The 15,385-nt window shown below is 36.7% G+C and overlaps 2 protein-coding genes across 2 annotated transcripts in view; one reads left to right on the top strand and one right to left on the bottom strand.

Annotated features, from left to right (window-relative positions):
* The window catches only part of PFKL (phosphofructokinase, liver type), a 39,471-nt gene extending 34,328 nt beyond the window's left edge, over nt 1-5,143 (top strand). Inside the window, exons 19-22 of the mRNA XM_026701386.2 lie at nt 1,853-1,964; nt 2,662-2,761; nt 3,644-3,749; nt 4,137-5,143. Of these exons, the coding sequence (XP_026557171.1) occupies nt 1,853-1,964; nt 2,662-2,761; nt 3,644-3,749; nt 4,137-4,284 (466 nt within the window). The 3' untranslated portion in view covers nt 4,285-5,143. The remainder of the gene's footprint in view (nt 1-1,852; nt 1,965-2,661; nt 2,762-3,643; nt 3,750-4,136) is intronic.
* A 1,961-nt stretch (nt 5,144-7,104) lies between these two features.
* Nucleotides 7,105-15,184, bottom strand: CFAP410 (cilia and flagella associated protein 410). Its single transcript, XM_026701385.2, has 7 exons — nt 14,963-15,184; nt 13,315-13,333; nt 12,374-12,420; nt 11,064-11,293; nt 9,695-9,869; nt 9,323-9,410; nt 7,105-7,812 (listed from the first exon to the last, which is right to left on the bottom strand). The coding sequence occupies exons 1-7, from the start codon at nt 15,145-15,147 to the stop codon at nt 7,687-7,689; spliced, it is 870 nt and encodes a 289-aa protein (XP_026557170.2). The 5' UTR covers nt 15,148-15,184; the 3' UTR covers nt 7,105-7,686.
* Nucleotides 15,185-15,385: the final 201 nt, after the last annotated feature.

The following is a 15,385-nucleotide window of genomic DNA, read 5'->3' as shown; positions in this document are numbered from 1 at the left end:
GATGGATGTTGATATTTGATTAAATATTAGGAGACTTGTTAAATGATTAATGCTTAGTTAAAGTTTAATTTGTTAGTGTTTTAATATTACTGTAACTTTAGTATTTTATTTTTTCTATTCTAAAACAATGTACTTATCAGAATTAGAATTAGAATAGAAATTATATATTTAATTATACTATAAGTTTATTATTCTTTTATTTTAAGATTTAATATGTAGAAGGCACTAAGCAGAATCAGGATGGAAATTATGTATTATTTTAAGCTTTATTTTAGGAGAAGGCGTCATACTTCAAAAGCGATTACAGGGGAAATTTTTTGTTAAAGGGAAGAGATACATAGATGTTTGGTAAAGAACGGACAAAAGACATAAGTATAATGACTTTGAAATAAGATGAAATAAATAAAATATAATTTAGAGAGTGAAAAGATGGGAGAAGTTATATAGAAAATACAAAATGGTTAATAAGATATGAAGGGTATATAAGGTGGGTATGAATTTGATTTAGGTCTGTCAAAAAGATGTAACCTGGGGCCAAGTCACTTTTCAAAAGAAGTTTTATGTTTTATGTTTAGTGTGTAGATTATCTATGTTTGATTCTAAATTAATAAAATCTCGGAGAAATGAAATTAAAGGGAGAGAAATTGGGAAAAGATATGTATAAATGATAACTAAGGAGGTTTTTTTTTCTCCAATGTTTTGCTTTAAGTGTGATAATGTGGAACCATGCTTTAAAGAATAATGCTTTGTTTGTCTTGTTGAAGTTTATGGGTAGTTCTTGAAAAGGAGGTTTTATACCTCTATGTGTTATGTTTTGTTTGTCTTTAAAAATCAATAAAACTTGTTCTTAAAAAAAAAAAAAATTTGAATCCCACCCCTGGTGGTTTGCTTTATTAATAATATACAAGTGGACCTGGCTTACCCACTGCCACATTCAGCAACTGTTTGAAGTTACAACAGGTTCCGAAAAAATAACAGCAATTAACTTTGCCCACACACAATGGAAATACTAGCTGTTTGCCCTGTGTACTTTTCATGTGCATTTCCCATTCCAAAGGGTGGAGGAATGGGGGGGAAATGAAAACTGTAGTAAAGTCATAAGCACAGTGTGGTCAGATGAATTTCCACTTAGCAGCCACTTAATAACAGAGTTGCTAGTCCCAATTGTGGTTGCTAAATAAAGGCTCGCTGTTATCCCTCCCTTTCTGATATCCTGAAAATGTGCTGTATTAAAATTCCCCTCATATACTTGGTAAAGATAATGTTGTTTGCAGGCCAGTAAAGCTGAACAATATCAAATTGGAGGATGCCATTGGCCAGTTCCTTGTATATTGTTGATGGGGTAATTTTTTAAAATAATGATTAATTTTTTATATTTTGTGGTTCGTAAGTGGCTCTTTTTAAAAATCTTTGCTTCCCCTGACATTCATACGAATTTCAGTTTTAAATATTGTAACATATACTACGTGTATATCCCAAGAGAAAAAGAAAAAGTTCAGCATAAAGCAAGTAATAAAAAATACAAAACAAGCAATGAGATGAAAACTTACTTGTCTTCAGAAAGTTAAGAATTAATAATTCTGCTGATGTTCCATGTATTCAGTATCATTTTCAAAGAAAAGCCCTGCATTTTCTTGTTTAGGAATGGGGAAACATGCATCAGAGATCTTTCTTATGAATTAAAAAAGCAGAAAGATTCATGGATACACTAAAAGAGCCAAAAATACACTAAACTTGCTACAGTCAAATTTAGTATTCAGAAGTTAACATCTTTAATTATTTTCTACATTGCCTTTTTTTTTTTGCAAGCGATGCAATTGTACTTGCTTACATTGTCTTCCTTTTTTTTTAGCAATGAGAAATGCCATGAACATTACACCACTGAGTTTCTGTACAACTTATACTCCTCAGAGGGGAAAGGAATATTTGATTGCAGAATCAATGTTTTAGGCCACCTCCAACAGGTATGTTGAGCCGAAGTTCATGAGATTGCATTAGCATTTTGAGGAGGCATAGAGTAACTGATTTAAAATGTGTAGGGGAGGGAGTAACTGCAGACATTATTTGATAAAGAAGTCCTTATGTATTTATTAATGCTTACCTGCCATTCCAGTAAAAATAAATATGAGAGGCTTATACTGATATTTACAGTATAAGATGACGTTAGAAATGCAATATAACCCATAGTTATTAAACATCTCTTGTTCCATCTGCAATTATCAAATGGAACCACCTACTCAAGAAGGAGGAGGAGAACAACTGAAACTGTAACCCCCTCTGAGGCCTTCCTGGGCAATCCCGAACGATACCATGATTCATGGCACTGAAGGCTACTGTGAGATCAAGCAGGATCAGGAGAGCCATACTCTCCTCATCCCAGGCCCACCACAATTTATTAACAATCGGTGTCCATTGTCATCAAGAAAATACATATTTGGTAAGAGTTTCCTCAGTTCAGGGCTGTAGAATTAATAGATATTTACCATCTTGCACCTGCCTACTCCTTGCTGCTTTTAACCATTTCCCATTTTTGTAGAATATATTTGCAAAAAGGCTTCTGGGTTAAATGGTTCCAGCCAACTATACATCAACTCAGCTTCTTCCTACAACAGGATTGGCATAGCTGTTTTTTTGGCTCTACTTTCACTTTCCTATCTCTAGGGAGGTGCTCCAACCCCCTTTGACCGCAACTATGGTACCAAGCTGGGTGTAAAAGCTGTTCTGTGGATGTCAGAAAAGTTGAAGGAAGTGTACCGCAAAGGTGGGTCATAATTATCATCTCAGTTATAGAAGATATTGATGCCATTGCATCCTGTAACAACAGAAGATGCTCAGAGCCTATTGGCAGAAGGAGGTGAAACAATATGCAACAAATAGCATGCTCCCAAGGGAAACTTGGCTCTTTTATCACTTATGGACTCCCAGAATTCCTGAGTGAGCCATAAAAGGTTCCCCATCCCTGGCCTACTGGTTTTTCAGTTGTGGACTCCTACATTTGTATATTAAACAGTCCCATTCAAGTCAAAAATTGATTTCCCCCACAACTGAAAAACCAGAGTCAAGTTTCCCTACCCCTGGTTTAGGGGATGTGTTACTGTGGCAACTTATGAGGCACCTTATCTGTGGTTGGTTGCTCTGATTCTTGGCGATCTACTTGCTAAGAGAGATTTCCAGTGTCTTCCAATTAAGGGAATGAGGAACTTAATCAAAACTTGAATTCTATCATTTACAATATTCTTCTATGAAGTCGACTTGAAGTACATCCAAATTTATGGCATATATAGGTTGATATATTTCAGCATTTACAGTTTCTTGCTTTGTCCTTACTGCCTATTTCTGCCTGTAATTTCTGTTTTGTATAGGGCTAATCACCTTGAAAACTATTTTGTGGAAATACTTGCTCTCAAACAAAGCTATTGATTTATCATTCTTATCAGAATGATTATCATGAAGCTGGTTTTGAATGGGTAAATAATATAATTATTTTCCTTGAAATTAGTGCAATGGTTTAGGAAAATTTCAATCATATGGTAGTTGTTGCAATATCCAGAATTACATATCCAGATACCTCATGTAAAACTAAGGTATTTATGTGATGAGATTATTTTCTTGCATTAAAAGTAAAAATATTCTGTTTCTCTAGGCCGAGTATTTGCCAATTCTGCAGAATCTGCTTGTGTCATTGGCCTACGTAGGAAGACTGTGTCCTTTAGTCCTGTGACAGAGCTTAAAAAGGTCACAGATTTTGAGTAAGTATATTGGTGGAGTATCAGCAAAATTCTGTTGAAGGATCACTGATGTTTGAAAGTATGGCATATAGAATGTCAGATAATTTGTTCATTCATTGGTCAATTTTCTTTCTGTCTGCTGATGTAGACATGATACATTATTCCATTTAAAGATCTTCTCAGAATCGTACTACGTATATTGAATCTAAAAGTGAGCTGTGGTACTTCTTGACTATTATATATTTACTTTTCTCTTCAGCCTGAAGGAATGTACAGGTCTAACTGGTAGCTATGCCCATGACTTAGATATTCTGAGATTGTTTGTTAGAGAGGCATGGCATGCCTATATTTAGAGCTGCTTTGTACCTATGCCAGACTGGTATTCATTCAGAGTTTGTTTTTCTGCAGACACAGGCTTCCTAAGGAGCAGTGGTGGCTGAATTTACGCCTTATGCTGAAGATGCTGGCCCACTACCAGATTAGTCTAACTGAATATGTGTCTGGAAAGATGGAGCACGTCACTCGGCGTACACTCAGCATTGAGAAGGGATTCTAGCTAGTCTTCCCTTAGCCATGTCTCTGATCAATTCTATGTAGTTCTCTCCCTTTCTGGCCTTCTCATGCCTTTCAAGTGCGAAGCTGATGCCACTGTAAGCCGACAAGAGTGAGGCCAGAAGACAGCCTGCCTTTGTTGCAGAATTACTCCATGCCCCGACAGGTTCTTTCTTGCTCACTGAGGAGCATGGATGGGTTCACTTATCCTTCCTCAAGCCTCTTTGTTGCCCCTTGAAGTAGAGGGTGTAATACCGGACAGAATGTGTTCCTATTTCACAGAGTTTTTAAAACATTCCTACACTACTTAGAATTATGTACTGCTTACCAATGGAGGGTGTGCTACCTCTAGGTGCTTATTGTCCCGGTGCCATGAAGAATGCAAGTTTTCAGAAAGGGCCTTCCTGTAATTTGGAGAAAATCGTTTCCCAAAATGTCTCCTTGGGAACATTCTCTAAAACAACCAAGAATTCCTGTTGCCATCACTATTGACAAACAGCAAAGATCTATCTTGGCAGAAGGAACTTGCTTGCAATAGAGCAGCAAACAGTAACAGAGGTCTTTCTTCCCATCCCTCCTTCAAGGTAGTTCATGCTGACCAGGGAAAGGTAGCATTTCTGAGTGCTCAGGGGGAGTTTCTGGTATGCCATCATTTTCCTCAGAATACCTTTCTTCATTCTGTCTGGCTTATGTGTTTAATTCACTATCCTGGCTGGTCTGTGATGATGGCACAGCTCTTGACTGTGTTGTGTCTGTACCTTTCTGGTGCATTTCTGTGAATCCAGTGCCCTGTATTGCCTGTTTGTCCATGGCATTGCTTTCTGTCCTGTAGAGATATTAAAACACGCACTGAATCAACTGTGTATATGCTCAAATTGTTTTTTGTTGGAGACTAGCCTCAGATCTGCAAGTTGTAATATGCTAACCAGTTTTTAAATCCATACATGATTGTATTCATACATGAATGTTCTCTGAAATATCCTTGCTAAGTAGTGTTGAATAAAAGACAGAAGGCAGGATAACTTATAGCTATATAAGTTAGTGTATACATTTTCATATTAAGAGACATTAGAATTTAAGATGCTGCCTTTGTTCAAAATTCAATTATTTGATTTAACTGGAAATTGTCTACATTTCTGTTATTTTAAAATTGGTGTTTTCCATTACTGCAATCTGATCCTTCTAGTTGAAAATGTAAAGTATGCACATGCTGTGACATATGTTAATATGACACTGGCATGCACTAACATAACCTCTTACATCTCAAATCATCTTCAGTAAGATAGGTGCCAATCCTCATGACATACCTGATTGTTAGGTGTAAAACTTTTGTTACATGGAGAATTAAGAAATTATGAGAATTTGAATTAAAGTATAGTAGATTTGGGGAAGGGGGCAAAGGGGAAAAAGAGAGAGAATATACTTGAGACTATAGTGCACCTCTTAGGGACCTGGGTATAAAGAATAGAGCAGAATTTCTGTTAAGATTACAGCAAAGTTGTTGGGCAAGCTAGTGTTGAAGCACTTTTCTTACCATGTTAAAAAAAAGCTGGTTGGTTCAGTTGCTCATGCTATAGCGAATAAAGACAACTTCACTAAGCAACAAATAAAGAGTTCATGTCAAAAGTTAACAATTTTCTCTTTAGTTGATTTACAAATAAATCAACAAGATCATCATGAAAAGCAGTGATGTTAGTAAAGAGATCCACATTGAGGCAGTTCCAGTTTAGAAAATTCAGCTCAGCTGCTTTGAGGGTTTTACTGCTTATCTATACAAGTGCTATCCGTTTTAATTTTTTTTTTGGGGGGAGGGGGGGAATTATCATTGTTTATTCAGGCTTGCATTCATGAAGATAGTCTAGGAACTTGAATACCATAATTTCTTTAATTAGAAAAAAATCACTGCATAGTTCAAGAGACTTCTGTACTGGGCAACTAGCCAGCTGAATTAAGTTAGATTTCTTTGCTGGGCTTGTGTAAGAATAAGTAGCTCAAGACAAGGAAAGAATGTGCTGTGATAAAACAGCAAAACATCATAAATTTTCCAACATTCTTAGTAGGTTAAACACATTGGCAAAAACGCCTTTAGCAGTTTTAGGACACAATGTGTGGAATACAAACCTCTCATGTTCTGAAACAATCTGAGTTTTCTGCTGTTCATGCTGCCATCTATCAATACACTGTTTCTGTCATACACCCTGTTCCTATTACATTTTATTACGGTATTTTTCCCAATACAGCCATTGTTATCTTCTGTATAATGCATAGGAAAGAAATTGATTTTCATATGTGTGGTAACATTGGCGGAGAAATGTTGTTTTAGCAGAAACAAGAAATCCCATGTCACAAATGGGAACCTGCTGCAAACCAAGCTAGTTACGACCAGATAATCCTATCCATACTGAGATAAATGCTGATCTGGATCAGTGTTCCATAATCAGCAAAAAGGTATGCAATTTTTAAGCACAAGTCATTAGACAAACAATGTTCATGGAAGGAAATTTTTACCTATTTCATAGCCTAGTGGTGTTCCTGCACTAGAAGTAGCTTGACAGACTAGAGAGGCTAAAGGATCCGGTATCTCAAATAATACTGCACTGGATTTTGCTCAGCAGAGTCTGATGCTGCTTCCTTATATAATCACATTGATATTGTACCTCCTCCCCTCCATGAAGCTTTTATTTTTTAGAAGACTTCATGGACTGAAGGAAACCTTCAGATTTGTAAGACGTAAATGTAATGTAAGTGGAACTATATTGCAAGTGATACTTTTCTTCATAAATTTCAAGCTACTTAACAGAGGTGGAATGATGACAGCAAAGACTTGGCTTCAAGCTTTTAATTTAAACATTCAATGATTTTCGTTTTATGAATTTTAACTTTTTATGAAATTCTGGTTCTGAGGCTAGGATTGTCAAACGCTAATGGAGGAGGAAAAGGAAGAGACATGACGATATGAAGCTTAGACTTGCTCCAATATTGGGATATTAGGGAAGGCCAGCAGGCTAACCAAGTCAGATGTATCACAGGTTGGTCTGACAAAGGCATGAGTAAACAAGTCTAGGCATGATTCTTCCAGCAGGAAGGCACTAGCAAGAGATGAAGTACATCCTCTTCCAAATGATAAGAATTTTTTGTCTACAAATAGACGTAATCTATATGTGCTTATTGCGATCTCTGCTGCCAGCCATTGTGGAAGGTGGAATAATTGTAAAATGTAGGCACATAAATTGTAGATGAAAAAATTACTGTAGAACATGATTCTAAGTACATGAAACACAAGATGTGCTTGCTTTTTTTCTGTACAAAATCCTCCATTCTCACGGAAAGTCCAACAACACACAACGGATGCTAGTAGGACTGGTGAAATAAATTTTGCTGATCCACAAACAGTTCCTTGGATGTGCTATCGATCCTCATGAAGTTCCTTTCTCTGCAAGGCTTGGAGTTTGTGTCCAACTGTTTGATGGACGACTTCTAAACCCTCTGAATCCAGCTCTTCTAGAAGTAACATGATGGCACTGAGGATATTCTGTCAAGGCGACAAAAAACAAAAATCAGAGCAGATCATAGAATTAATTACTGTGCAGAAGCAGCCTAGTCCTATTATTATTACTATGGGTAGTCCTCGACATATGACCACAATTGAGCCTAAAATTTCTGTTCCTAAAGTGAAGTGAGCTTTTTTCCCATTCTGTGATCATTCTTGCCATAGTTGTTAAGTGAATCATTGCAATTGTTAAGTTAGTAACATGGTTGCTAAGTGAATATGGCTTCCCAATTGACTTAGCTTGTCAGGAGGTCGCAAAAGTTGATCATATGACTCTGGGACATTGCAACTGTCATAAATATGAACCAGATGCTAAGCATCCGAATGTTGATCACGTGACCAGGGGGATGCTGGAACAGTCATATGAAAAACAATTTGTAAATAACCTTTTTCAGCACTATTGTAACTTACAACCATTTGTTTAGAGACCGTTCAAAGTCAAGGACTACCTGTACCTCATTGTTTTTCTCCAATCTGTTCTCACATATTCAAGCAAATTATTCTTTGAATAGAATTGAATTTCACAGAAGATAGATTTATTAACAGCACAATACAATTGGAACAACTGTGGCAAAGGAAAGCAAACAAGGTACCGACAGTAATAGGGTGCAATTCCAAACAAAATCTTGAGTATCACTTGAACACCATTATTGACATCATCACCATCAGTCAATTGCAAAGGGGAAGTTTACTTGGAACGTCTTACATCCTGCAATAATAATTTTAACACCATCAAATAACATCTCTATCTCATGTCTTTGGGAACGACTCAATAGGTGGATAAAAATGCCAAAACCAGTCTAAACATCTGTCTGACTGCAATCACCCATAATGATGATAACTTGATGTATATGACGGTGAAGATTTTATCAATGTCGATGGTATTCATGTGGTGCTCCAGATGCTTTGGGATTGTACCCAAGGCATTTTATTACAACGGATACTATCTTTGCTTTCTTTTGTCACAATCATTCTCCCTGTATTTGCAGGTCCTTGTATTTTGTTATTTCTTCCAGTCCTTTCTCTTCTATTTGGCTGCCTCCAGGTATTGCGAAATTCACTATCCATATTTTTTTTACTTTCTTTTTGACAATTGTTAAACCTGGGGTGTTATGTGGCAGGTGCTTGTCTATCCCAAAGCACTTTAGTTCCTTCATTTTCTATTACTTCTTCAAAGTTCCCACCAGTTCTTGCTTGTAGGCAACTGGTGTTTCTTGTAGATATTCCAATGCATTATTGTTGCTACTTTGCAATACCATTGTTTGTAATGAGTTGTCTTGTAACAGCTAACTAGATGGTCACTGTTTCTTCAGCTTCTTTACATTTGTTTTCTGTTGCTTTCTTTTCAATTTTTTCATTGTAACAATACAGCTAAGCTAAGCTGATTATTACCTGGATTTTATACAATTGTTCAGTGCAAGACAAATACATCATATGATCCAAAATACACAGAACTATGGATTTTGGGGATGGTGAAGACTCTTATACTCACCCATTTTGTCTGGTTACCACCTACTTCTTTGGCTGAAAATGTATCTTTTGGAGCAACAGGCTTCATACCAAGCTGCTCACGGATTTTACTGTACAGGAGGAACATAAATAAAAGAATGACTTTAATGCAAGGTTCTATTAACAAGTAACTTGCAAAGCACTATATTTAAAGAGGGACATATAGATGCACCAAAAATTACATGTTTCTGCATACTTAAAAATCATGGAATCCCTTCTCATATTCCAATTTATTGGTTTACAAAAGTGAGAAATAGTTTTTTTCTCCAGATTGAACCACATGTTGGACAAAGTATTCTTCATAAATTAAGTCCAGAAAATAAATGCTAACAACAAATAACAGAGCTCGCCTCACTTTGTCTCCTCAAGTTCAGTGCTGAAGTTCATGAGTTCATTTTCTGTTGTACATTCTGTCGTGCTGGACTCAGTGTTAGAGTATTGGCAGCAGCTGTCTACATCTGTTTTAACTGGGGGTGTTGTTATCTCTTCTCCTTCTACTAGTGCATGTGACAGTTCTTCCTCTGTCACCACTATACAAATCAAACAAAAGCCAGAGGGAGCAGTATTACTTATTTATTCTTACACTGTTTATAATCCATCCAGAGGTGGTATTCAGCAGGTTCTGAACAGTTCTGGAGAACTGACAGCGGAAATTTTGAGTAGTTCAGAGAACGGGAAAATACCACCTCTGATATTTTACAGTATCCTTCCCCTACCGCAACCCACCAAGCCACGTCCACAGAACCAGTAGTAAAAAAAAAATTGAATCCCACCACTGAATCCATCCCATCCTAGAGGACTCTCAACAGTTTAGAGCAATAACATTAAAAAAAAGGTATTCTAAGCAGATTCGTCATAGCAATAGCACTTATATAGTACCTCATAATGTTTTAAAGCACTCTCTTGAGCCCCCTCAGAATCAACTCCAGACTGTAGGCAGTGTTAGCCTGCATTATTGCACTTTAACTACTGCATCATCAGGGCTCTTCATATTAAATTGAAGCCTATAGTATGTTTGATACAGTCAATATATTTGATGTATTTATTAGTACAAGAAGGCTCCTTTAATTATAAAACCTTTCGCTATATACTATTCTTCCAACATAGTTAATTTTGTGAATTGATAACTGTAGAAATTAACGGATTTTTTCATATTTGAATCTAAGAATATATTAAAGAATGCATTTATCAAAAATACTTTTCCATTAATAAACGGGTCCCAAATTTTATAAAACTAGAGAAGGAATAAAGTATGAGAAGCCAGAATTTGTTGGCAATTTTTTAAAAAAAATTCTGAAGTTTAAATATGCATTTCAACAGCAAATATTTATTTACACAAGGAAAGAATAGCATGGGCTTAATTGTAAGCTATGTGAAATAACATTAATACTCTTAGCTCCATATAATGTGAGCTCCGTGGAGTTCATTTTGTCCTAGTCCAAAACTCCCCCACAGGAAAGACTGAAAAAAAAATAGCCTAATTTTCTCTGAGGGCTACAGATGGTACGCTGGGGAAGACTGCATACTGCTCAAAGGTTGCCCACCAGGGTATTAAAGAGATATCTAATTGTTCTTGGCAAGAAGTTGTTTTCATATGAAACAATAAATTAATACCCTCCCATCATTAGTTCAAAGAAATATTAATTCAAAGTTAAATCTCATTTTGCTACACAATTCTTAAGCATCTCACACACTACCACCAAGAAATGTGCTGCTATACACACTCTTATTGTCCAGCTTGTGGAGACTAGGAAGGTTACGCAGAACTGTCATTCTGTAGCGGTGGAGATCAGAGCCACAGCAGGGATTCTCAGACATCCAGAGGATTCTCAGGCGGGGCAGTTTTTTCAAGTGGAACAGCTCATGGAGGCTTGATATACAGTTTCTCCTGAGGTAAAGCTCAGTTAGCTTCTCGCACTGGTTAAAAGGTTCCAGACTGTAGATATTATTTGCACTAGAGAAGAAAACAAGGCCAGCATTAACAACTACAATTCTTTGTGCAACATAAAATCCTGGGTCAGCTGGATAAACATGTGTTTGTGCCCTTTCTTATGATTCTATAGAACATCTGAAAACATGAACAATAAGAGGACAAAGAAAAATAGCTAGATCATTACATTTACATTATCCATTATATTTTCAACATTTTAAACCAGAATTACCACTGGACTGCACACACTGATATTCAAAATTACTCAATTCCTAAGAGAGTACAAGTCTTGAGTGCTATTATTACTGAACCTAGACAAAGAGATTGGCTCAGTAACTAAAATGCATTGAATAAAAAGAAAGTAAAAGAAGATAAGTCTGGATCCAAGTACAGAGCTATGATAATATGCACTTATGAAGTACAGAGAGATCAGGGGTCAAAAATAAATTCCTGACACGATACGTACATACACACATAGACAACAAATATGAAAAGAGATAAACAGGGTGTTCAAGAATTATTTGAATGATGGATTGTTAATTTGTTAATGAAATGAAGAAGAAGAACTTTATTGTCATTGTACAAGTACAACGAAACTGGATGCACCCCAGCAACTGTTCGCAATACAATAAAACCAAAGCACTTAAAAATGAAGATAAGAAAATGAAGAGCTGTAATTTACTTGTGATCTGGTGTTATTAAATAAAAATAACAATAATTTAAAGCATAGAAAAGAGGGTATAGTATAGCTGAAGGAGTAGGTTGGGCACATAATGTAGAAACATGAGACTATACAGGCATGATCCAAAAATAAAATAATACCACTATATGAATTTTACTGAACAATTATATATAGAAAGAAGTTTGAAATTTTTGCTAAACTTAAAAATTCAAGACAAATTCCTTGTGTGTCCAATCACACTCGGCCAATAAATAATTCTATTCTATTCTATTCTATTCTATTCTATAAGACACAATGATTAAAAATGCACAATGCCTGAATGCTTAAGAGGTAGCAAGGATTTCTTTTCAGGTTCCATGTTGAAAGAAAAACCACTGATTTTCCTTGGCTTTTATTTAGTCAACCACCATTCTCACACATACCTGAATGTAACCACCTCAACATTAGGAAGCTCATGGCAGATTGATATCTAGATGATTAAAAAGAAAACAAAACAAAATATTAACAAAAAATCCACCTTGCAAGGAAAAGGAACAAATATATGTAATCGATAAATTAGAAATACTGTATTTAAGCATCTGTAACAGAAGCTCCATATTACAATAGATTCTTATGTCAATTGAAACCAAAATGCACTGAATCCAAATATCTAAAGAGATCAGTTGAATTTATAGTTTTTCTATTTCAAAGAAACCTACATTATTACTGGGTGCTATTTTCCAGAATTTAAAAATGGTATTATTTAGAATAACATTTCTCAACCTTGGTAACTTTAAGATGAGTGGATTTCAACTCCTAGAATTCTCCAATCAGCTGAGGAAGGCTGAGGTCTCCTGAGAATTGAAGTCAACGCATCTTAAAGCTGCTAAGGTTAAGAAAATGCTCTGGAATATAAAAGCAGATTTTTTTTAACCTTGATATGCTAGGGCTTGAACCCATTCCAAACATACATTATGACTTGTGTTTTCCTGAATGACAGTTCAGATATACAGTGCAACTGAAAGTCTGTTGAAACTGTCAATCAAGCAAGGTAAATTGGTGATATAACATCTCCAAATGATGAGTCAATCCCCTATCTCACTGGCACTTTCAGCATGAGGTACTTGTAGCTAAAGGTGGCTCAAAATTACACTACTGCCAGCTCCTCGGCTCTCTAATATCTACTTTTCCAAAGAGAAAGAGGCAAAGAACCTACTGAGTCTTTGCTTTTTCTCTGGATTTAGTATCTTTTGATTTCACTCAAGTCAGAAAATAGCTAACAACCATTCACAATCCTCTACTGGGAACAGATTATGAGAGAGAACCAATACACCAACTATTATTTTCATTTCTTACATATTAGAAACTTAGAAATGATACTTACATCTGAAATACGGCTTCCCCTAAAAAAGAAGAACATATTTAAAAGACATGTATAAAATAGTATATTAATTAAAGCGATATTCACACTACGGAAAGCCATACATGGAGTAACAATTAGAACCCCCTATAAATGCCCTTTGTGTTTGTAGTGAGCAGGCCTACTTATGGCTTACTATATACATTTTGCTGACTTCTCTGCAAATATGCCTATGCTTATATGTGCACAAATACTACTCCATGCAAATTTCTTTTGAAATTTCCAATTCTGTAAAAGAATTCCTATCTATGTGCAAATCAAACTATCCGTAACCATACTGTAGCTAGGCCAACAAGTACGTGTATGATAATGGGAGAGAGCAATTCCAATATTTCATGGGGAACCCTACATTTCTGGAAAGACGTTAAACAGAAACAGGACCTATAGACAACAGTGCTGTAATCACAGCAGAGCAGTCACTCTAGTCTTTATCCCCAGAAAATCTATAATTTGAATGAATGAAAGCAGAAGTCTCTATTCTGACTGATTTTACAATGTATGTAACAATTTGGAATGTAAGGCATTTCAGACTGAAGAAAACAAAACAGACAGGTGCAGATAAGTGAAGGGTATTTTTGGATGATAACTTCAAAATATTTTTGGAAGGAAGTGAAAGAACTGCTATTGTTGAGAAAAAGAAGGAAAAGAAAAATACAGAGAGATATAGTAATAAGACATGTATGTTATCTAATTTCAAAAAGAAAAGTATGTAAATTTAAAATAAAACCATCAGGAAGAAGCCAAAAAAGTCTTATAAACAGTCTGCAGACATCAGGAAGATAATTAGGACAAAAATACGACTTCAAGTAGCCTTTTCCTGAACAGTAAAAACTGCGTTTCATCACAAATATGCAACCATGGAACTCAAAGAGGAACAGCTGAGTGATGGTCAAGCATAATAGCTTATATTAATCAGCCTGTATTTGGCCAAATTCTGAATATATTTAGGGCTGTTCCATATACAGTACTAGGCAGGTCCAGATGACCTCAGGATAATGTAACTTTACTCATTTTGAAAACGGATAAATGAACCCAAGGTAAATTTTTTGGCCATAGCTCCCCCCTGGACCAAAGTCAAGTTTTGGTGTCTTTTTTTTATGCCACACACTTGATCAACGGATGCAAGGGAAAGAGAAGTGGTGAAGGAAAACAGGCTATGAACTGAAAGGTAGAAAGGAGAGAAAGAGGGAAAAAAAGAATGACCAGATAATGAAGTGTGATTTTTAATCCTGCAAAACACAAAATAAAGATATTGAATTGGGATATAATACCCATTTCAATTATTAATAATCAATATTTTTACATAGTGGTTTTAATCGTTACTGGGAAGAACTCTTTCGTTTTTCAGCCACTCTGGATTTAGAAATCAGAAGAGAGTCTACAACGATTTCAGGAATTCACTTTTTGCTGGGCAAAGCCTTTAGCATAATTGTGCAAGGCACACTTTTCTCACCACTAGACCTTTCGGTAAACAATCTCGACTTTTCGGTGCCCATTGCGAAGACAACGGAGCAAACAAAAGCTTCCTTGCTGAAACTACAGCGACCAGCATCCCAACCACCACGGCCAAGGGCCGTGCAGTTAATATAAAAGGCCACCTCCTCCTCCTCACCAGCAATTGAGCTTGCGGACTCCCGCAAGGCTCGTAGCTTTCGCTCGAGACAGAACCGCCTTACGAGTCAATTTCATGGTCCCCGCACAACCATCGGACTTCTCGGGCCTCTTGGCTAAGGTTGGCTCGGGAACTTCCGACGCGTTTGCCACGACGACTCCAGGCGCAGGCGCCATCGTCTCCATCCCACTCCCAGCGGAGAGTGGCAACCAGAGGCGGGACTTAACCGTCTAACTCCCGTCCCCTCCTCGTGGCCACGCCCTTTAACGACGGCGCACAAGCCTGAGCAACCACTGCAGGGGCGGGGTCAGTTGGAAGCGATCCCCGGAGTTGAACCGGCCAAGCGGGCAGGTTTGTTTTCTGTTGCAGTCGTGGGGCTCCACGGAGGGCTTATCCGCTGAACTGTTGCCCGTGATAGCTTCC

The sequence above is a fragment of the Pseudonaja textilis genome, chromosome 4, assembly GCF_049901715.1.
Source record: "Pseudonaja textilis isolate UNSWEBS1 chromosome 4, rPseTex1.2, whole genome shotgun sequence".
Taxonomy (NCBI): domain Eukaryota; kingdom Metazoa; phylum Chordata; class Lepidosauria; order Squamata; family Elapidae; genus Pseudonaja; species Pseudonaja textilis.
Note: the sequence above shows the minus strand (reverse complement) of the source record. Positions and strands in the feature narration are given on the sequence as shown.